Source organism: Phyllopteryx taeniolatus, chromosome 8, assembly GCF_024500385.1.
Source record: "Phyllopteryx taeniolatus isolate TA_2022b chromosome 8, UOR_Ptae_1.2, whole genome shotgun sequence".
Taxonomy (NCBI): Eukaryota; Metazoa; Chordata; class Actinopteri; order Syngnathiformes; family Syngnathidae; genus Phyllopteryx; species Phyllopteryx taeniolatus.
Window position 1 is genome coordinate 31,994,301 of NC_084509.1, and position 24,251 is coordinate 32,018,551.

General features: G+C 46.1%; 1 protein-coding gene and 1 long non-coding RNA gene across 7 annotated transcripts in view; both read left to right on the forward strand.

The window, feature by feature from the left end:
• The window catches only part of LOC133482116 (uncharacterized), a 35,794-nt gene extending 18,137 nt beyond the window's left edge, over positions 1-17,657 (forward strand). For 2 of the 6 annotated variants that reach the window (XR_009789693.1, XR_009789696.1), the window contains one exon: positions 14,946-17,657. Coding sequence is in view for 2 of the 6 variants with exons in the window: in XM_061781795.1 (XP_061637779.1) it covers positions 575-990 (416 nt within the window). In the remaining 4 variants the exon portion in view is untranslated. Of the gene's footprint in view, positions 1-574; positions 5,492-14,945 lie in introns of those variants that run through there. The other 4 variants (XM_061781795.1, XM_061781796.1, XR_009789694.1 and 1 more) reach the window with 3 other exon arrangements.
• Positions 17,658-18,636: 979 nt separating this feature from the next.
• On the forward strand, positions 18,637-21,456 carry LOC133482576 (uncharacterized). The gene is made up of 3 exons (XR_009789839.1): positions 18,637-18,847; positions 19,272-19,529; positions 20,285-21,456. It is a non-coding gene; the product is annotated as an uncharacterized LOC133482576 (long non-coding RNA).
• The last annotated feature ends 2,795 nt before the right edge of the window (positions 21,457-24,251 follow it).

A 24,251-nucleotide genomic window follows, 5' to 3' on the forward strand; every position in this document is an offset into this window, starting at 1 on the left:
CTCGTCACTGGGAAGCTGATAAGCTTTAACGATGTGGGCCTAATTAAAACTACCCAGTCATCAATCAGGAGTAGGGCTGAATGATATGGGAAACTACTCTTAATTGTGAGGGTTTTTTGTTTGTTTCTTTTAAACAAATACTGCCATTGCGATTTAGCGTGCGATTTCGGGAGGAAGTTATTTGCAGTATTATTCCCTCAGCACAAGAAATAAATGATTCTAAAGTATGACCAACACAACATTAGATATCGCCAACAAATAAACAACTCTTTCCTGAAGGCCAGACCGAAATGTTATGATCAATTATGAAGAACAAATCTTTATTTTACTATTGAAATAAAGAAAAAAAACTTCCATCACAGTAGAATATTGATGAATGAATTTAATTAATACCTTGTCAAAAAGGTAATACTGTATGAAGATGCTCTTGGGAGTAGAACTGCTGTCAGTCAGCTGAGTATATAGATAAAGTGAGAGTGACGCGAGTGACACTTTTCATCACCAAGATGGGAGTGTAAAAGTGCTCGAAATAGTAAACTATAACACTACCCTTAAATGTTCTTGTCAATTACAGTAAAAGTCTTACATTTATCCACTTGGCTGGAGCTGCGGTGCGGCCGACACAACCTGGAGCTGAACACGCTCAAGACTGTAGAGATGATCGTGGACTTCAGGAGACATCCTTCGCCACAGCTGCCCCTCACGCTGTCCAGCTGTCTTGTGTCAACCGTCGAGACCTTCAAGTTCCTGGGAATTACAGTCTCTCAGGTCCTGAAGTGGGCAATCAACATCAACTCCGTCCTCAAAAAGGCCCAGCAGAGGATGTACTTCCTGCGGCTTCTGAGGAAGCACGGCCTGCTGAGCCAGTTCTACACAGCGGTTCTTCCATCAAAGTCGGGTTTGGTGGTGCTACAAAAAAGGACAAACTCCGACTGCAACGGACAATCAAAATTGCTGGGAAGATTGTTGGTAACCCCTACCCAACCTTGAGGACTTGCACACTGCCAGAATTCTCTTGGACACTCCATATCTTGGTTACCAGCTCTTCCAGCTCTTTCCCTCAGGTAGGCACTACCGATCAATGCAAACTAGAACTAGCAGACATTCCTGCATTTCAAAGGAATGATTCCATACATGGTGTGGGCCATACCTCTAAGTTGGAGTATAAATAGTTGAGTCTTCCACACAAACACTGGCTAGTGAATCCTAACTAAGCCTTGTCGCATGAACTGATGAAGCCTGCTCGGATGGGCCAGTCGTGGCCCAATGGTTAAGATCATCGCCTGCCACCGTGGGGACCTAGGTTCAAGACCCTGACCAGACCATCTGTCAACATCCCCCAGACCCATGGCCGTGGTGTCCTTGAGCAAGACACTGATACCGCGAAACTGCTCCCTGGGCAGCTTCAGCTTCCCCCCTGCTCCAGTGTGTTCCACTAGCAAGTGTGTGTGTTCACTGTGATGGGTAAAATGCAGTGTGCACGTGCACGTGTTCATGTTCATGACAAAAAAGGTGATTCTTCTTCTTCTTCTTCTTCATTAACACCGTTCACATACGGCAGAATGAGCGTGCTCACTTGAACTTTTATCAGGAAGGGCTTTTGAGTTTAGATGCTGGCAATTTGAATTCGCCAGCTCGTTGAACATGGGCAATATTAGCTTGGCCACATCCCGTTTCAATCAGCCATTGGCGAGTTGGCGAAAGGGCAGCTGGAACCCTGATTGTACAGTTGTAGAGATCGCAAACGGCCGTCGCAGATGCCAGGGTTCTCGCTGTGGGCTCTGTGTTGTGTGGAAACCGGTGAGTCTGTTTGAGTCCGTCATGTTTTGCTTGATTGCCAGAGCACAGTAGCATCACTAGCTCCACACAAACACTGGCTAATGCATCCAAGCATTGCTTTACTAATGCCGCACATTATCGACTGCAGTAGTGATTGTTTATGGCTTGGCTAAAGAACTTGAAAAGTCATGTTGGCCTCGCCGAGTATTTCTGATTTCACTGTATGTTGTATTTCAATGCACTTTATTTTCCAAGGAGTATTGTGAAAGTTGAATTGTCATTTTTTTGTCACAGTGATGTGACTGAATGAAAACAATTATATTTGATATTGCTATTTAACGGTGTACGCAAGAAAAGGAAAGAAACTAGCTAGTGTTAATTCATCTTTGATGTTCTTACTGATGGTTGGTCCTGTGTATGTAACAGGGCAGGTGTGACCTGTTGGGGTCTTCACCATCCGCCATCTTCACGTCCTCCTTGTTAAGCACTGTGATGTGACTTTCTGTCTACCTCCATCTTGTTTGCTGTCAACATTGTCTCATGTTTCATGCAGTCTCCCCCCGCTATATCGCCGTCCATCCCCCACACGAGTTGCACACCTTCAGTGCAGTACCACGTTGTGCTGCAACATGCTGGGTAGCACTGAGCTCTACTGGGAGAGAGGATGAGTAATTAAGGACAAGAAGAAGAGGCAGAGATGGTCCCCAACTAAGCTCTAGTCATAGTCGATAGTAGGGGGTGAGGTTGCATGTGTGTGTGTGTGCACGCGTGCGTGTGTGTGTGTGTGTGTGTGTGTGTGTGTGTGTGTGTGTGTGTGCACGTGCACCTCAGCAGCCCATTACAGTAGGTGCTGTCAGCAATAAGGGGGAAGTTCCAAAGGAGGAATAACTCCAAGCTTCCTTCTTAACGTCACCTGGCATCTTTGCACACACGAGCACACATGCATGCACACACACCATGATGTGCTTGTTAAGCGGCGCATGTGGCTGCCGTGGTAACGCTGAGCTTTGAGTCGATCCTTCGTGTGGAAAATGAAGTTGTATTTTTTCTTTTCTGCCTGTCGCCATGGCGACGTGACGCCGGCCAAGGCCAACGCGTCAAGTGTTCTTCTCGTGCATTTGTGAGTTTTTACATGTGCGCATTGTCACGCTGAACACACACACACACACCTGGCCAGACGTTTAGCACGACATCACCGTGAACGAGAGTTCTCATTGGTTGCACAGAATACGCGACAGGAAGCAATCTGCTGCACTGAAGAATGTCATGTTAATTTGTTCATGATAATGTCACAGTTCCATCTGATGATGTAATAGCACATGGAAGATAAAGTCAACCTCTCAATGATAACCGAGGATGAAGACCATGCATGAGGACGTTTGAGCATTGTTGGCGACCACACTGCAGACCATCGCCATAACACGCCATCGCCGTGCCGTCATTACACGCTGCACAAGTGAGACGCTTCGCCGCCTCCGCAACACATGAGCTTGCGCGTGGGTGTTGCCGTATGAAGAAATTCTCCGCAGGCTGTCACACATGCTGATAGTTTGCCGGCTCTATGAATTCTGGGTAAATGTTGACTTACCGAATGAATATTCAGCAAGCAAACACACAATCTCCTTCAGCTGTGTGTGTGTGTGAGTGTGCAGGCATGATAGAGCAGCAGCTGACTGATGGAGAAAATTTAGAAAGGTTGACGCATATGCTGGAAAAAAGAGGAATGAAGATTAGCCGAAGTAAGACAGAACATATGTGCATGAATGAGAGGGTCATATTATATTCTTCGTATAAGAAAAAACAAGAACAAAAATTGGAAAATGGAATGGAGGAAAACATTTAACACCTCAAGAAGAATATGCAATTAATCCGACAGATCTGCTTCGACTTCAAAAGGCAAAACATCAATTAGACGTAATCTTATCAAAAACAGTTAAGCTACACTAACTTTGAGTATAATAACAAATCGGGAAAATTCCTTGCAAACCAACTTCAGCGCAACAAAAAGTCATTAATTACAGCCAGCCCTGCGATTGGCTGGCAACCAGTGCAGGGCGTACCCCGCCTCCTGCCCGATGACAGCTGGGATAGGCTCCGGCACGCCCGCGACACTCGTGGGGAGAAGCGCGACAGAAAATGGATGGTTGCATAATTACAGCCATTCAAGATTCAAAATTGTCACCGCTAGAAATAAATGACATTTTTGAAAATTTGTATAGCATCTTATATGCATCTTCGAACAAACCAGACCAAAAAGAAATGGAAACTTTTATGAAGGATCTAAACATCCCTCAATTAAATACACAAATTAAAGACAGCCTTGATGTTCCTTTAAGCATCGCATAATTACATAATGCGTTACAAAAAATATGCAATCGTTGAATTCATTAAACATTTTTGGCCAATACTAGCGCCTCTATTTTTCAGAACAGTCAAGGAAATAAACGATAAAGGTAGAATTAGTAGTCATATGAACACAGCTTCAATTAAGTTATTATGAAAGTCAGGTAAAGAAGACCCCATTCTCCCGGCTAATTATCGTCCCTTATCACTGATTAATGTAGATATCAGGATTATCTCGAAAGAACCTCGCAGCGAGACTTGAAAAGGTACTCCCGTCGATAATCCACTATGAGCAGACAGGTTTCATTAACGGTAGACGTTCCGCAAATAATGTCACAAGTCTCTTAGCTTTAATAAGCATGTCACAGCGTAAAAATCGAAACGCAATCATCATGTCACTTGATGCAGAGAAAGCTATCGATAAAGTTAGCTGGGCTTTCCTGTTTGCAGTACTTCGCAAAATTGGCTTTGGAGATTCATTTATACATTGGACGGCAACATTATACAATTCGGCGAAAGCGACAGTCACCACAAATAGGATTACGTCACAAGGTTTGACATGACAAAGAGGAATCAGACAACGATGTCCACTCTCACCAATGCTATTTGCAATATTCATCGAACCTCTTGTTGCCGCTATACGTCACAGTGCTAATATTAGAAGGTATCTGCTCACTCGTGACAGAAGCAAAACTCAATCTATATGCTGATGATATTCTTCTTTACTTACAGGAACCCAAGTATTCTCTTCAGGCAGTATTCAATCTCATTAAAACATTTTCCCAACTATCAGACGACTCTACTAACTGGACAAAATCAACAATATTCCCAATAACAGCAAACTCATGGACTCCTGCAGATCAAATCCCAGATTACCCTGTTCCTATAGGAAACATTAAGTATTTAGGTATCAATATGTGGTCAAAACTCAGAGAGCTAACAAATCTAAATTACACACCACTTCTGGAAAAAAAAAATCTCAGTTGACTTAAAACGCTGGAATAACCTGCCTATATCATTACTGGGAAGGATAGCTACAATAAAAATGAAAACCTTACCTCAAATAAATTATTTAGCTAACCAATTACAATACCTCATCAAATGGTTGCACCACAATGAGGAGTGTGATTCTTGGCTGGAATTGCAACAACATCAAACTCCCAAAACTCCCATTTATTTCTACTAGTCTTAAAAGCCATAAATACTTCAAGAATCCAATAATCTGAATCAGAATCATCTTTATTTGCCAAGTATGTCCAAAAAACAATTTGTCTCCGGTAGTTGGAGCCGCTCTAGTACGACAACAGACAGTCAATTGGCAGAGAACACTTTGGAGACAGAAAGACATTGACAAAAAAACAGCAATAAAGGGTTGCTAGTTATCTGGTAATGCAGGTACATTTTATTTTATGTTTTTTTTTTTTTTTTTTTTTTTTTTTTTTGGACAATTGTGCAAAAGGATGCAGAGTCCTTCCTCTAGCACTTAGAGCAGTTCGAATGACTAATATTCCAATTGCACCGGAATGTACCGCATACATTCCTTGAATGTACTTCAAGGAATGTATGCGGTTTAAAGTGACGAGTAGTGCGATCATCTGGGACAATGTTGATTGTGCAAATGTTGCAGATACTCCTCAGTCAGTGTGCAAATGGAGCAGATGCTACTCTAGCCTGAGTGGCCAGTATTGGTCAACAACAGATATGCGTGGCGAGACTACTACAGTGAGTGCACGAGTAATATATAATTGGCCCGACTGAAATGTGACAACAAACTCAAGACAGAAAATTGGCAGCATGTTACAATAGAATTGTAAGTTAACTGTTTAACAAGTTAATGGCAAGAGGGAAGAAGCTGTTGGAATGTCTGCTAGTTCTAGTTTGCATCGATCGGTAGCGCCTACCTGAGGGAAGGAGCCGGAAGAGCCGGTGACCGGGATGCGGAGGGTCCGAGAGGATTTTGCACGCTCTCGTCTTAGTTCTGGCAGCGTGCAAGTCCTCAAGGGTGGGTAGGGGGGTACCGACAATCCTTTCAGCAGTTTTGATTGTCCGTTGCAGTTGGAATTTGTCCTTTTTTGTAGCAGCATCAAACCAGACTGTGATGGAAGAACACAGGACTGATTCGATGACCGCTGTTTAGAACTGCCTCAGCAGCTCCCGTGGCAGGCCGTGCTTCCTAAGAAGCCGCAGGAAGTACATCCTGTGCTGGGCCTTTTTGAGGACGGAGTTGATGTTGGTCCCCCACTTCAGTTCCTGAGAAACTGTAATTCCCAGGAACTTGAAGGTCTCGACGGTTGACACAAGGCAGATGGACAACTTGAGGGGCAGCTGTGGTGAAGGATACCTCCTGAAGTCCACGATCATCTCTACAATCTCGAGCGTGTTCAGCTCCAGGTTGTGTCGGCCGCACCGCAGCTCCAGCCGCTCCACTTCCTGTCGATATGCAGACTCGTCAATGTCTTTGATAGGCCGATGACAGTGGTGTCATCTGCAAACTTGAGGAGTTTGACAGCCGGGTGCGCTGAGGTGCAGTCATTCGTGTAGAGCGAGAAGAGCAGCGGAGAGAGGACACAACCTAATCGCATCCACCTTAACGGCTTGGTGGCAAAGTTTAGAATCTACAGGATCTCAATTAGCTCCCAGTATGCTCTCCCCAATCTGGCATAATTCAGATTTCGCAATTAATAATATACCCCTTCATTTTAGTACATGGGAACCACATGCAATTAATCACCTACAACTACTATTTAACAATAATGTTTTTAGGACATGTGATGAACTGTGGGGACGTTGTGAGCCGGTGGGGAAACGGTGGGAAGCCGACACGTTTTCCCATGAGGGAGCAGAGTCTGGGTTGTCTGAGGCGGGCTCTCCTATCTCTGGGGTTGAGGTCACCGAGGTGGTTAAAAAGCTCCTTGGTGGCAAGGCCCCGGGGGTGGATGAGAATTGCCCGGAGTTACTCAAGGCTCTGTATGTTGTAGGGCTGTCCTGGTTGACACGCATCTGCAACATCACGTGGACATCGGGGACAGTGCCTCTGGATTGGCAGAGTGGGGTGGTGGTCCGGGGGATCGGAGGGTGTGTTCCAACTACAGGGGGATCACACTCCTCAGCCTCCCTGGTAAGGTCTATTCAGGGGTGCTGGAGAGGAGGGTCCGTCGGGAAGTTGAATCTCAGATTCAGGAGGAGCAGTGTGGTTTTCGTCCTGGCCGTGGAACAGTGGACCAGCTCTACACCCTCGGCAGGGTCCTTGAGGGTGCATGGGAGTTCGCCCAACCAGTATACATGTGTTTTGTGGACTTGGAGAAGGCGTTCGACCGTGACCCTCGGGGTGTCCAGTGGGGGGTGCTTCGGGAGTACTGAGTACCGAACCCCCTGATACGGGCTGTTCGTTCCCTGTACGGCCGGAGTTAGAGTTTGGTCCGCATATCCGGCAGTAAGTCGGACTCGTTTCCGGCGAGGGTTGGACTCCGCCAAGGCTGCCCTTTGTCAGCGATTCTGTTCATAACTTTTATGGACAGAATTTCTAGGCGCATCCGAGGCATAGAGGGGGTCCGGTTTGGTGGCCGCAGTATTGCATCTCTGCTTTTTGCTGATGATGTGGTTCTGTTGGCTTCATCAAGCCCTGACTCCAACACTCACTGGAGCAGTTCGCAGCCAATGGGAATCAGCACCTCCAAATCTGAGACCGTGGTGCTCAGTCGGAAAAGGGTGGCGTGCCCTCTCCAGGTTGGGGATGAGATCCTGCCCCAAGTGGAGGAGTTCAAGTATCTTGGGGTCTTGTTCACGAGGGAGGGAAGAACGGAACGGGAGATCGACAGGCGGATCGGTGCGGCGTCTGCAGTGATGCGGACTTTGTATCGGTCCGTTGCGGTAAAGAAGGAGCTAAGCTCTCGATTTACCGGTCGATCTACGTTCCTACACTCACCTATGGTCACGAGCTGTGGGTCGTGTGTGTGTTTGTTTGTTTGTGTGCGTGCGTGTCCAAGCGAGCGAGAGAGTGAGATTACAGAACGTCACCCAAAGATGCATGTTTTACAGTGACTTATGACCATCAAATAGTTAGAAGAAATGTTGCACAGCCAAAACAACAACAAAAAAACATCTGCAACTGACCGCAAGGTGTCTTCTCAAGTGTGGGTTGCAATAAGCCAAGTTTGGGTGGTCACAATTCAAGACTACGCTGGATGACAAACCTGTTGCATTTCGAAGTCTGTAATGTAAAGTCGCACTGTCAATTTTCCCCTCCAGTATGAGTCACTTTGATTGGCCTGCGAATGCTTTGTGTGCGGTCATGTGGCTGCCTTGTGCTGTTCGATTGGTGAACTGGATTCCAATGACACCAGTGATAACGTTGGATTGGCAAACCAGCACCCTATGTGAAAGTATAAGGCGAAGTCTAAAAATCGATCGAGCACGGAATAATTGATTAAAAAAAGTAGCAAGTGGCATGTAATATCACTGTAACGGAGTAAAAGTACCTTTTCTTCTTAACATAAATACTCAAGTACAAGTAAAAAGTATGATGCATTAAACCTACTCAGACACAGTACAATTTATCCAAAATGCTACTTGAGGAAACGTAACGGAGTAAAGATATCGCGTTTCTACCCACCTCTGCCAATCAACTAATCTGTACAACCCCAAGCGCACACACAAAAGCACACGCTCACTCACACACAGACACACACATTCTTACACAAAAAGGATCCTGCAGTGTCCAATTTACAGCACTTTAGATTTAAGTGTAAATCTTCTGTGTGTGTGTGTGTGTGTGTGTGAGGTCACCTTTAAGATAGCAATTCAACAGCTGAGTAGCACACGCGCACACAAACACACATCACATCTTGCTACATACTGGGGAGCTCAGACAGCGTCACAAAAAGACCACTTGATACAAAGAGACAGCTAAGGATTGTTCCCAACCCTGTGTGTGTATGTGTGTGTGTGTGTGTGTGCGTGCGTCTGCATGCGTGCATGTGAAAGGAGCACTTTGTCGACATAACATTATCAGACTAGTGACAGCTCTAATTCTCTTGCCACACACACACAGACACACACACACACACACGTCTGACAGCAGAGGTGACTTTTGAAGAAATGCTGCAAGAGAGGAAATAAAACGAATGAAAAGAATAAAAAGCTGTTTAAAGTGATGGTTACTCTGTATCATGATGAATGACAGATGATTGACAGCTGTCACTCATCATGATGAGAAGAGTTCCACATAGCTACTAACGCGGTCATGTCAAATCTCTCCATCGTGCCTTTTCCTTACTTGTGTACAAACCCCAATTCCCCAAAGTTGGGACATTGGTTGAAACAGAATACAATGATTTGCAAATCCTTTTCCAACCTTGAATACACTACAAGGACAAAATATTTAAGGTTCAGGTTCGTTATTGTTGGATGTTAAAGCTATAATCAACATTTTCAATTTTTTTTTTGTTAAAAAAAAAAAAGTCATTTTCACCCAAGCCACTACTAGAGGAGATGACACAATGCTGATTAAGCCAATCAACTCCTCCAACATCTTGCTGTATCTGTCAGTATTTTATCTTTTATATTTAGGGAATTCCCTATTCATTTCCTGCGGTGGCCTGGTTGGTGGCGCACTGCAAATGATGGCCCGGAAATGACGCATGTCCTTCAAAACATAGTAAAAATGTTGTAAAGGTTGGTAACCAGATATTTTAAACTGGACCCAAAAGCAGACGGAGACAGAAGAAGCGGTTAGAGAGGGGGTTTATTGTGGATGGTGCTGGATCCCGAATCCAGACGCTTGTGGGTGGTCCATGAGGGCAGGAGCATGCGGAAGGCTGAAGGGTGAGCAGGTGAGTGACCCTGGCAGTGTGGTCGGGGCAGGTGAAGTCGCAGGAGACACAGGAAGGCACTGGAGCAGAAGCAGAACACAGGAGGCTAGATGTAAGCACAGGCAATCAAGCAACTTCCTTCAAATGCAAAGTACAGCCGACGAGTAGGCCAATGTACCACATAAGTGCGGCAATAGAGGCGTCAACCTCTACCACGAACTGAAGGGAGGGGTCAGGGTGCCTTAGTACAGGGGCATTGGTAAAGAGTTCCTTCAGGCGTTCGAAGGCTAGGGAAGTAGCAGGTGTCCAATGAAACGGGGAGTTGGTAGAGGTGAGGCTGGTGAGGGGGCCGGGCACTTTACTGTAGTTTAGGATGAATTGGCGATAGAAGTTTGCAAATCCCAGGAAGCGTTGAAGCTCCTTGCGGGTGGAGAGGATGGGCCAGTTGACGACTGCCTGGATCTTCGACAGGTCTGTTTGTAGCTTTCCCTTAGCGATGACGTATCCTAGGAAGTGTACAGCGGAAGCGTGGAACTCACATTTTTCAGGTTTGACAAAGAGACGGTTCTCTAGGAGACGCTGAAGCACTTGGCGGACATGTTATTGGTGTTCCTCCAATGAGCGGGAGAAAATGATGATGTCGTCGAGGTAGACGAAAACAAACCGGTTTAGCATGTCCCGGAGGACGTCGTTGACGAAAGTCTGGAAAACTGCAGGGGCGTTGGTTAACCCAAAGGGCATGACCAGGTACTCAAAGTGTCCTAGGGGGGTATTGAAGGCAGTTTTCCATTCTTCCCCCTCTCTAATGCGGATGAGGTGATAAGCGTTGCGCAGGTCCAACTTTGTGAAGATCTGGGCGTTGAGAGGAGTTCGAACGAAGAGTCAATGAGGGGAAGGGGGGATTTGTTTTTAACAGTGATGTCGTTGGGTCCCCAAAAGTCAATGCAGGGGCGGAGAGTAGAATCTTGCTTCACAACAAAGAAGAAACCAGCAGCCGGGGAGAGGAGGAGGGGCGGATGATCCCAGAAGCTAGGGAGTCCCAAATATAGGTCTCCATGACACTCTTTTCAGGGCGTGAAAGGTTAAAGAGACGACAAGAGGAGACGGGGGCTCCGGGAAGGAGGTCGATGGCTCAGTCATAGGGGCGGTGGGGGAGTAGAGAGATGGCCAAATCCTTACGGAAAATAGGAGAGAGGTTGTGGTATTCTTTAGGGACTCGAGAGAGAGATGGTGGTGTGACTGGTGGCTGAGGTTCACTGGAGGTCGGGACAGCTGATAGAAGACAATGACAATGGCAAAAATGGCTCCAACCGGTAAGAGACAGGTTGCTCCAAACGATGGTGCGGTTGTGCTTCTTCAGCCAGGGAAGTCCAAAACTAACAGAGTCTCAAGAGAGGGGATGACGAACAGTTGGAGGGTCACAGGATGGTTGGCCTACTAGAGGAGAGGTAGAAGCACGCAGGTGGTTTACATCTTGTGCAGACGATGTAATTTGAAGGTTACCGACTGTAAGGTAGTGGTAGGGGAGAGTGTGGCTAGACAGCGAAGAAGATGACTCTGGTGCTGGGGAGGAAGATTAGGAAGACAAAGGCAGAGCAGAGAACCATGTGGTGGAAGCTGAGACAGGACGAGTGTTGTGCAGCTTTTCGGGAAGAGGTGGGACAGGCTCTCGGTGGACAGGAGGAGCTTCCAGAAGACTGAACCGCTGCAGCCAAGGTGATCAGAGAGGCAGCCAGGAGAGTACTTGGTGTATCTTCTGGCAGGAAAGGAGAGAAGAAGACTTGGTGGTGGAACCTCACAGTACAGGAAATCATACAAGGAAAAAGGTTAGCTAAGAAGATGCTGGACACTGAGAGGACCGAGGAGAGGCGAAAGGAATACATTGAGATGCGACACGGGGCAAAGGTAGAGGTGGCAAAGGCCAAACAAGAGGCATATGATGACATGTATGCCAGGTTGGACACTAAAGAAGGAGAAAATGATCTATACAGGCTGGCCAGACAGAAGGATAGAGATGGGAAGGATGTGCAGCAGGTTAGGGTGATTAAGGAGAGAAATGGAAATGTGTTGAGGGATGCCAGTAGTGTGCTGGGTAGATGGAAAGAATACTTTGAATAGTTGATGAATGAGGAAAATGAGAGAGAAGGAAGAGTAGAAGAGGCAAGTGTGGTGGACCATGAACTGACAATGATTAGTCAGGGGGAAGTTAGAAAGGCACTAAAGAGGATAAAAAATGGAAAGGCAGTTGGTCCCGATGACATTCTTGTGGAGGTATAGAAGCATCTAGGAGAGGTGGCTGTGGAGTTTTTGACCAGCTTGTTCAATAGAATTCTAGCGCGTGAGAAGATGCCTGAGGAATGGAGGAAAAGTGTGCTGGTGCCCATTTTGAAGAACAAGGGTGATGTGCAGAGCTGTGGGAACTAGAGAGGAATAAAATTGATGAGCCACACAATCAAGTTATGGGAAAGAGTCGTGGAGGCTCGACTCAGGACAGAAGTGAGTATTTGCGAGCAACAGTATGGTTTCATGCCTAAAAAGAGTACCACAGATGCATTATTTGCCTTGAGGATGTTGATGGAAAAGTACAGAGAAGGTCAGAAGGAACTACAATGTGTCTTTGTGGATCTAGAGAATGCCTATGACAGAGTACCCAGAGAGGAACTGTGGTACTGCAAGCGGAAGTCTGGAGTGGCAGAGAAGTATGTTAGAATAATACAGGACATGTACGAGGGCAGCAGAACAGCGGCGAGGTGTGCTGTCGGTGTGACAGATAAATTGAAGGTGGAGGTTGGAGTGCATCAGGGATCAGCTCTGAGCCCCTTCCTGTTTGCAGCGCTGATGGATAGGCTGACAGATGAGGTTAGACTGGAGTCCCCGTGGACCATGATGTTTGCAGATGCCATTGTGATCTGCAGTGAAAGCAGGGAGCAGGTGGAGGAACAGTTAGAAAGATGGAGGCATGCAAGGAGAAAGGATTAAGATTAGCCGAAGTAAGATAATATATGTAGATGAATGAGAGGGGTGGTGGGGCAAGAGTGAGGCGACAGGGAGAAGAGAGAACGAGGGTGGAGGACTTGAAATAGTTGGGGTCGACCGTCCAGAGCAATGGCGAGTGTGGTCAGGAAGTGAAGAAACGGGTCCAAGCAGGTTGGAACGGGTGGAGGAAGGTGTCAGGTATGTTATATGACAGAAGAGTCTATGCTCGGATGAAGGGCAAAGTTTATAAAACAGTGGTGAGGCCAGGGGACCTGTGATGCTCTTGAGGTGGTCCAGCACGAGACTTTCAAAGGACTTCATGACCACAGATGTCAAGGTGACATGCCTGTAGTCATTCAGACCTGAGATTGTAGTTTTCTTGGGGACTGGAATGATGGTGGAGCGTTTGAAATAGGATGGTACTTCGCACAGTTCCAGAGATCTATTGAAGATCTGTGTCTTATTTGCCTTGAGAGTGTACACCCTGAAGTGGTCGCCAGCCATGCACCATGCACCATGCTCACAAACACATGTTATCATAAATATTATCATTATTTCAATTATACTAAATGGGGCAGCCATCCCGTTTGTGTGTGGTTGAAGTGTGCTTCAAAGCATTCCATGTATTTGTTGGTAATTACCCAAAACTTGAGAATTTATTCAGAATGTGATCTTTGACGTGCCAGGACGAGAAATAAATGCTGTGATGTGATTAAATCCTCGTTACATAGAGTGTGTATTGAAAAGTTTATGTTCACGTCAAAAGAATATAAAACAATGGATGCTATTTACTTGGTTGGGTTAATCATTTAATAAGTATTGTATTTAATGTTATGAATGCTAACTTTTCCAGAAGAAATAGTGTGTGTTTGCTATGTGTGATAATGTCACACATCACAGAGGGGGGTCAGAAAACACTGGAATTCAAAATAAATTCAGTCATTATCGTTCAATATATTTTAGACCACTTTTGAGTCACATTGGATTAACCCAACAGCAAAGTAATGTCCTCCCCATTTTGGGGTACACAATCCCAAACCAACACGCAGGGCCACACCCATAAGGGTTAGGGTCGTCGGGCTGTCAAATCATCGAAGGCAACGCGACCGCTTGATGACCTCGTTTGTTATCCTGCTTACACACACACACACAAAATAGGCAGCTGTGTGGGTGGGGGTCAATCAAAAACAAGAAGGAAAGTGAATATCGATATCTCACACACGCACACGGGGAGTGTGAAGAAAAGATTGAGGATGGCGATATAAGCGAGGAGGATGTGGAGATGAAGGATGCCTAATGCAAATGTTTTCAAGGCATGGGGGTGTGCGATGCACAAGGAAACACCTCGTGTGTGTACGTTCCCATCTGCTGTGGCGTCCTATTGAGGATTCCCGCTCTCTGGGTCTGCCTCGGTAAATGGTAAACAGCGGCAAAAAGGAACAGGAAGTGCTCTTCTAAAATACACACATTAATACATTAAATAAATGCTTATTTCATTATTGTGTCCACCTGCTCTCGGCAACCTTCTACCTTGTGTCGACCAATCAGTTCCCTCCTGCCACTTGTGTCTTGTTCAGGTGTTCCTCGTTGTGTCGTCAATTTGTGTGTATATAGTTCCCTGGTTTCTTTCAGTTCTGTCGTTTCATTGTCATTGTCATTGTCAGGTGTTTGTCACTGTCTGCGTCACGTCATAGTCGCCAGTTATGTCACTCAGTCATTTCACCAGTCAGGTCTTGCTTCTTGTTTTGGCTTTACTCAAGTGTTCCTTTGTTACGTTGTGTTGAGATTTTGGACTTTGTTAATTTAGTATTTAGATTTTTCCATGATGCTTGTTTTCCTTTGTTTTTGGAATTAAATATATTTGTTTTATACTCCTGCACTACTGACTTACCTGCTTGCTTCCATGCACTTGGGTCCTCCACGTTTTTGCCTTGCCTTCAAAAACCCAAAACCTGACAGTCCTCAAGGGTGGGTCGGGGGCTACCGTACCATTTTTTTCGGCAGTCGTGATTGTCTGTTTGTCCTTTTTTGTCGCAGCACCAAACCAGACTGTGATGGATGAAGTTAGAACTGATTCAATGACTGCTGTGTAGAAGTGCCTCAACAGGACCGCTGGCAGGCCGTGCTTCCTCAGAAGCTTCAGGAAGGTCTTGACAGTTGACACGCGGCAGTTGCACAGCGTGAGAGGCAGCTTTGGTGATGGATGCTTCCTGAAGTCCAAGATAATTTTTACAGTCTTGAGTGTGTTCAGCTCCAGGTTGTGTCTTCTGCAGCGCAGCTCCAGCTGCCCCCACTTCTTGTCGTCACCGTCTTTGATGAGGCTGATGACTGTGGTGTCGTCAGCAAACTTCAGGAGTTTGACGTGCAGTCAGTCGTTCGTGTAGAGAGAGAAGAGCAGCGGAGAGAGAACATATCCTTGGGGTGCCCCGGTGCTGATGTTGCGTGTGGATGACGTGGCGTCCCCCACTGCTGTGTCCTGCCCGTCAGGAAACTGTAAATCCCAAAAACATGCATGGTTGATTAACTGAAAACTCTCAATTTCCCGTAGGTGTGAATGTGAGTGAGAATGGTTGTTTGTCTATATGTGCCCTGCAATTGGCTGGCGACCAGTTCAGGGTGTGCCCCGCCTCTCGCCCAAAGTCAGCTGTGATAGGCTCCAGAATGCCTGAGACCTGCGTGACGATAAGCGGTACAGAAAACGTGTATATATATATATATAGATATAGATATAGATATAGATATAGATATATATAGGAGCACTCCATCAGTACCTTGTTTTCCACACTGCTCCGTGAATGCCTTGCTCTTTTTCCAGTAGCCAATTTCTCATCAGTGTTGTAGTTCCCTAATACCTGACGCAGATCTTGTTGACTCGGGTGACGTCTGAGCCGGTATGACTATCATTATGTTCATCGCTCATCCAAGTTATTGGCATATAGCGTGAAGGGTCTTGCACAAGGACCCACCTGGATGTTACTGTTTTGCCCTGACATGGATTTCAACCCCTCTACCCTGTGTCCAAAGCCAGCAGTGTTACCCACTGAGCCATCCAGCCACTCGTTGCAATAGTGGAGCCCGTCGGCAATAACCCCCAAGCTGGGAGGATCCAGCAGATACCAGGAACAACATCCAACATCTCTGTGCAGAAGAGCCTAATACTGAGCACAGCTAAGATCCTGCTCAGAACCCTCAAGCTCCCAGGCATCTGGTAGAGGACCTGAGCTTGAAGGAGATACCGCCTGGGTGGGCAAAAAAAACTATTTACACAAACACAACAACACACAAAGAGAAAAACCCACAAAGTGAGTCAGTGTTGGAACTGCTGAAGATGAAGAGGCGGGCACTGCTGCTCACATGACTCACCAAGGGAGATGATGATGAGGGTGAGGAGAAACATGATGAAGATGATAATGATGATGGTGATGACGACGACCACAACTGACCTTGCGCTGATGGAGTTCAGCTCAGTTGACCTCAGGTGCTCGTGTTTCATTGGTCGGCATGAACTCTGACCCTCCCAGCCTTGCGTGTGTTTTTTGAATTGTTTCCACTTTGAAATGTGATTCTTTTTGCTAATGAGTGCTCAAAACAGACATCAAAGGCAGTGAAGGAGGCCTGTTTAGCCTAGATAAAAGTGAAAAACACCAACAGTCCTCATGACGCTGCCTCGGAAAGTCATCGGGACGAGGAATGTGATCACAACACGAGGAATGCGATTCGGACGGCGAACGTGACGTGGAGAAGGAATGTCATTGGAAGAAGAATGTGACTGGAAAGTGGAATATCATCACATAAGGAAGGTGATGGGAATCAGGAATGTGATCAGAGTAGGAACGGGCTAGGGATGAAGAATGTGTGTGCGTGTGCGTGCGTGTGCCTGTTAGCGGGCTTTAAGAGTCCAGAGGTAGAAAAGCGCGATAAAGGTGAAAGTCCATTTCTCATTTACAATGAAGTGGGTTATATGTAACTCGGTTGGCATGAGCGCGTGAGCACGCTGTCTAACATCATTTGTGTGCGCACGTGTCACTGCGTGTGCGCATGCGTGAAGAGGTGTGGGCAGGACGAGAATGTGTGTGGTCGTTTGTTTCACATTCCCACGAGGTTTGGACTTATTCTGTGTGTGCGTGCGTGCAGGAGACTGTCATCCCAGATGATTGAGCCCCTTTACAGTTGCATGTGTCGCATCTGCAGCCCCAGTTAGCATCCTCCTAACAACACACAGTCCTCTGCTGGCAAATAATCCAATTACACACACACACACACATGTGCCCACGCATGCATGCACACGCACACACACACACTCATATCAGACTGAACAGGAATGCTTTCAGTGGGAGGCTGGCTGTAAATCCTTCACAAATAGCCTGGGATGAAAACTGTTCAACAGGAGGCGTTAATAATACAAAATACACAAACACACACACACACACACACACATTTGCACATATGAGCAAACAAACAAACAAACACACGCACACACTTCTACTAAAATAAAGAGTACTCACTGAATTTGCATTGAATACACTATAAGAAAACGAACCTACCAGTACATCTCAATGAATTACAATGGTGTCAAAAGCTCAATTTAGTTGGGCAGTTCAATTCAAAAAGTGCAACTCATATTATACAGATGCATGACACACACTTTTTGGGTCAGCTCCTTTGCTTAGGCTGTTTTTTTGTTTTTCTTTTTTATTGTCATATTTCTATGAATTTATGCTTATTTTTATTACTTTTATCCACTTTTCTTAGTCTTGGTTTTTGATTAAAAAAAGAAAAAAGAAAGACGTTGTTTTTTTTGTGTGCGTGTCCTTATTGGCCTAGGTGTGTCCTGTGTTATGTACGGGGCTGTATTGCCCTCTAGTGGCGAGAAGTAAACTAATGAGGTCATTGACAAACGGAGAAAAAAAAGGGAGCGCTATAGAGTGCCCGTCGCGACGTTTCGACCTTCGAGGGTCTTCCTCAGGCTTGGGCACCACGAAAAAGAAGAAAAGAAACGAATAATGATCATTAATAAAGTGGCTAATTAACCGTCTTACTGTCCTCCCGTTCCCGTTCCTGGTGACGCGCCTGTTGGCGTCGTCGTCCATAGTGGACTTGGGTCCACTGTCCATTCCACATTTTTGTGTTTTGAATTTGTGTGTCTATTTATATTTTATCCAGTAATATTTATTTATTAATTGCAATGGATTCGCCTTTGCTATATAAATAATAATGGTTGTTTTCAATTGTGCTATTTATTAGGTTAGATCTGTATTGATAATGTATTTTTTATATATAATTCCCCCCCCCCCCCAAAAAATGTGATCTGCTGTCCTTGTATTTGCTTTTCTTTTTACAACACTACCATTTTGTGTTTCAATTTAGAAATGAACCCCATAATAGCCAAATGTTTTGCAATGTCCCTATAAGTCCCTGTATATCCAACAGAATGATGTCCTAACTTGACTGTCATGAACGGAACAGAGAATAGGACCCAAAAATGCACGACTCCAAAACAAATGGACAGTTTCCAAAAAGAGGGGTTTAATATACGGGTATAGGTCGGTGGATAATGGGAACAGGGTCTAGTCTTACTGTGAGTCTGTGACCTGGAAACAAGGAACGCTGGAACGCGACGACAAGGTACAACGAACTGGCGACGAGAGCGAATGAGACACAAGGTTAAATACAAGGGGTCATTAGGGTGAACGAGGCACAGGTGGTGAAGATGTGGGTGTGAAACAGGGGGGAGACCAAAACCGGAACACACTCCCATGACATTGACGTACCATTGTTTTTATGATAACACTTGATATATCGTCGCTTCCTGTTTTCACTCCTCCCCGGGATCCGCGAGGCCGCCAAGACCCACAAGCCGGTGGAGCAAGCAGGAGCTGGCACACGCCGTCAACGCCAGCGCCACGGTGCTGGCCGAGGCCGAGCCGTCCAGCCCTGAGGTAGGGACGCCAGGTGTAGGCAGATGGGTCCAGACGGGACAGCAGACGCTCGATGCACATTTGTACATGAGATGTGCGGGGACGCTGTTACGTGTCAACCCCAAACCATCCCGGAGTGCATCAGTGCGAAGTACCCGTGATACAGCTTTTACAGCGCGGCGTGTTGTGTGAATTTCATAGCATTTTTGTACCGTATTCTGATGTACGCGGTTAAAGTGAGCGCAGGGCTCGACTAATGTTACAGGACTACTTTACTGTCGTCCAGAGAACATGTGGCCTGACATGTCATGGATTTAAAAAGAAAAGTGCGCCACAACTCTGCTTTTGATGTAGCACTAACCCCAAATGTTTGACTTGAATTCCCCAAAATACATGTTTTGTAGGTTTTGGATACATCACTCAAACCAGTGTTGTTAATTTTCAGTTTTGGAGTCGCAGCACAGCCGTGGAAATTGTCAACAGCAGCAAAGTTGTCCAGGCTGAGACAACCCTGCTTCTGGATGGAAAACATCCGGTAAGCTCTCTCGCCACTAGCTGCTGCCACTTTTGGCCATCTGATCCTCCTCAGTCCGAGTTCCCTGAGGAAGAGGGGCTCCGCTTAACCCCGAACAGCCTGAGTGCTGACCTCCACAAACTGGATGACATCCACTGGATCTGTCCACTAATGCACTGCTCTGAGGAGGTAAGGATTGCGAAACACCCTGGCGTGCGTGCTTGTGTTCGTTGTGCCACGTGCATTCAGGGGTTGGTGCGTCGCAGCATAACGCTTAAGATCGTGCCAAGGTGAAGAGGGAGAAGGAAAAGCTCCACAAGCAGAAGTCAAACCGCTCGCTCGCTCGCTCGCTCTCAGGTTGGAACAGCCGATAAAGCGCACCCCAAGTCATCGAGCAGACAAATTGGAATTTGGACTGTTGTTTTGAGCAGGTTACTTTGCTTCCCTCTAGTGGCCTGGTGAGGTAGAATTTGCAGCTGCATGGCCAGCTACTTGAAGCTTTCACACAGCATTCCTTTTCCCCCCTTTCCATATTGTCCACCAATGTTTTCTCCTTTCCTTTTTGAGAGCCTCACCCACCGAAGTAGCCTTTGTCCTGAGGACATGCGTGCTTGCACACTGCCGATGTAGGTTGCGACATTAACATAATTAGATGTCAGCGTGCCAGCTCCGATTGTTTTCAACACAAAGTAGCATGAGTAGTGATTTAAAAAAAAAAAAAAAAAAAAAGGAATACCTCTCTGACATTTTCAATCCAAAAAATATTTTATACATGATAATTGGTCCTAAAATTGCGTCGTTATTTTGTTTTCCTGAAAAGTAATGGTTTTGCACATGCAAGTATTCCACCCAACGCCAATGATATCCAACCTATAGGATACAGCGTGGTTTTTGTACGAGCGCGCATTTGGAGTTTGTAATCGCCTGCGGTCGTGCCGCTTTAGGAACACGGGATGCCAAGCGTACGACTCCCGAAGCAGAATCGCCAGGCAACTGATGATCTTTTCCGGCCCCTCACCTTGACCGCCGCGAGTGAGGAGACGTCGTCCTCTTATCTGCCGGCACCCGCTGTCCTGACTGCGGCGTAGGCGGCAAAGATGAGCTGTTTTGCGTTTCCTTACTGTGCATTTATTTTTAGGAAGCGGGATCACTCGCATTGCTCCTCCACTGGCCTGCTGTGCTAATGAAAGAGCCTACAATTCTGTCATTTTGTCACAAACGTTGCCTGCATGCAGCAGAGTACAGAACATCTTTTAGAAACGACACGATGGAAACCGCCTTCAGACTGAAATGAGACTTTTCGGGGACACCTTGTTTCTACGTCACGCAACCTTCAATGGCACCAGAAGCCGATGTGCAGAAATCTTGGACGTTGAACAGAAAGGAAAAACATTGACTGTATTTGTGTGTTGAGCTGTTAATAATACTACTGATAATGATGTGCACATGCAAGGTGCTCAAGTGGTTTTGACTTTGTTTGGCTTGTCGTGACCTCAACTAAAGAGGTCACGGGGGTGGTTCACGATCAGCTGACTCGAGATGTAATGCACCAATGTGAATGTTTGCTTTGCCAGTAGTTCGCAATTGTTCTTATCGTCTTGCTCTCGTGGGTTTGCTGTCCAATCTCCCACCACCCCCGGGTCCACCAAACCATCCCTCCCGTGCGTTCAGAAACACGATAGGATCAATGAAGAAATCAAGTCGGCCAAATGGGCAAATTGGTCGTTTGCGAAAGCATGTTTAGTCTAAGCCGATGCTTGCTGCGAGGGGCATCCTAAACGATAGCGCGTGCAGGAACATGCTCGTTTCCGCTCACGGTCGAGCATTGCCAAGCTCCACTGTCGTCGGGTACTGTTTCTGCATCCAGTGTGCGCTGCTGCCTTTTTGCCTTCATGGCTTTTGTGCTGTTGTGCCAAGTCGAGCGCCACACTCCAGTGGTGTGTGCAATGTGGCGTTCATTTCAAGTTTACTGTGTCTGGGCTCGCACTTTACAAACTCCTTGATGGGGGAAATGTGCGTGTACACGCGTTTACGTCAAATCAGGTGAAGAATATGAATTTTTATTTGTGAACTATTAAATATGTAATGTAAAAATGCACGCCCATCGATGTGATCCATGGCTGTGGCGTTCCTGCTCCCGTGTCCACTGATGCGCTGGGCCAACGTGTTACTATGGTAACCACGTTATCCATTTGAAGTTGAAAGCCAAAGCTTAAGGAGACTCATGAATCACTTATTGAAGATAAAATGTTTGTGTACAATGTGTAACTTTTTGAAAGTGTATCATCAACTTGTTCTGAACATATGATTGCAACGTGTATATTGGTTTTAAAAAGAAAGCTCATTGAAGGTAATATAGAACACTTTATATTCTAATATGTAATTCGAAGCATTCCGTTTCGCTCCAGTATTCGGCCTTTATTGACTAAATTGTAACATGACGACCTATGTGATTTCGGCAGAACTTTTGAACCCTTCAGTTTGATCTACTGGGCTGACGTTCGATACACTCGATCGTTGTGAAACCACCTTTCAAATGAGGTCTCTTCCAAGCCTCTCAGAGGTCGTGCGGCCGAAAGGCGAGCGTCGAAGCATTCCGTTTCACTCCAGTAGTAGGCGTTTATTGACTAAATTGTAACATGACGACCTATATGATTTCAGCAGAACTTTTGAACCCTTAGGTTTGAGCTAGTGAGCTGACCTTCGACACACTCGATCGTTGTGAATCCACCTTTCAGATGAGGTTTTTTCCAAGCCTCTCGGACTTCGTGCGGCCTCGCAACGACTTTCAAAGCATTCAGTTTCGCTCCAGTATTCGGCCTTTATTGACTAAATTGTAAAATGACGACCTATGTGATTTCGGCAGAACTTTTGAACCCTTCAGTTTGACCTACTGGGCTGACGTTCGATACACTCGATCGTTGTGAAACCACCTTAAGTTTGAGCAAGAGGGCTGACATTCGACACACTCGATCGTTGTGAATCCACCTTTCAGATGAGGTTTCTTCCAAGTCTCTCGGACTTCGTGCAACCTCGCGGCGACTTTCAAAGCATTCAGTTTCGCTCCAGTAGTAGGCCTTTATTGACTAAATTGTAAAATGACGACCTATGTGATTTCGGCAGAACTTTTGAACCCTTAGGTTTGAGCTAGTGAGCTGACCTTCGACACACTCGATCGTTGTGAATCCACCTTTCAGATGAGGTCTCTTCCAAGCCTCTCGGATTGCGTGCGGCCTCGCGGCGACTTTCAAAGCATTCAGTTTCGCTCCAGTATTCGGCCTTTATTGACTAAATTGTAAAATGACGACCTAAGTGATTTCGGCAGAACTTTTGAACCCTTCAGTTTGAGCTAGTGGGCTGACGTTCGACACACTCGATCGTTGTGAATCCACCTTTCAGATGAGGTCTCTTCCAATCCTTTCGGAGGTCGTGCGGCCGAAAGGCGAGCGTCGAAGCATTCCGTTTCACTCCAGTAGTAGGCGTTTATTGACTAAATTGTAACATGACGACCTATGTGATTTCGGCAGAACTTTTGAACCCTTCAGTTTGATCTACTGGGCTGACGTTCGATACACTCGATCGTTGTGAATCCACCTTTCAGATGAGGTCTCTTCCAATCCTCTCAGAGGTCGTGCGGCCGAAAGGCAAGCGTCGAAGCATTCCGTTTCACTCCAGTAGTAGGCCTTTATTGACTAAATTGTAAAATGACGACCTATGTGATTTCGGCAGAACTTTTGAACCCTTCAGTTTGACCTACTGGGCTGACGTTCGATACACTCGATCGTTGTGAAACCACCTTAAGTTTGAGCAAGAGGGCTGACATTCGACACACTCGATCGTTGTGAAACCACCTTAAGTTTGAGCAAGAGGGCTGACATTCGACACACTCGATCGTTGTGAATCCACCTTTCAGATGAGGTTTCTTCCAAGTCTCTCGGACTTCGTGCAACCTCGCGGCGACTTTCAAAGCATTCAGTTTCGCTCCAGTAGTAGGCCTTTATTGACTAAATTGTAAAATGACGACCTATGTGATTTCGGCAGAACTTTTGAACCCTTCAGTTTTACCTACTGGGCTGACGTTCGATACACTCGATCGTTGTGAATCCACCTTTCAGATGAGGTCTCTTCCAAGCCTCTCGGAGGTCGTGCGGCCGAAAGGCAAGCGTCGAAGCATTCCGTTTCACTCCAGTAGTAGGCGTTTATTGACTAAATTGTAACATGACGACCTATGTGATTTCGGCAGAACTTTTGAACCCTTCAGTTTGATCTACTGGGCTGACGTTCGATACACTCGATCGTTGTGAATCCACCTTTCAGATGAGGTCTCTTCCAATCCTTTCGGAGGTCGTGCGGCCGAAAGGCGAGCGTCGAAGCATTCCGTTTCACTCCAGTAGTAGGCGTTTATTGACTAAATTGTAACATGACGACCTATGTGATTTCGGCAGAACTTTTGAACCCTTCAGTTTGATCTACTGGGCTGACGTTCGATACACTCGATCGTTGTGAATCCACCTTTCAGATGAGGTCTCTTCCAATCCTCTCAGAGGTCGTGCGGCCGAAAGGCAAGCGTCGAAGCATTCCGTTTCACTCCAGTAGTAGGCGTTTATTGACTAAATTGTAACATGACGACCTATATGATTTCAGCAGAACTTTTGAACCCTTAGGTTTGAGCTAGTGAGCTGACCTTCGACACACTCGATCGTTGTGAATCCACCTTTCAGATGAGGTTTTTTCCAAGCCTCTCGGACTTCGTGCGGCCTCGCGGCAACTTTCAAAGCATTCAGTTTCGCTCCAGTATTCGGCCTTTATTGACTAAATTGTAAAATGACGACGTATGTGATTTCGGCAGAACTTTTGAACCCTTCAGTTTGAGCTAGTGAGCTGACCTTCGACACACTCGATCGTTGTGAA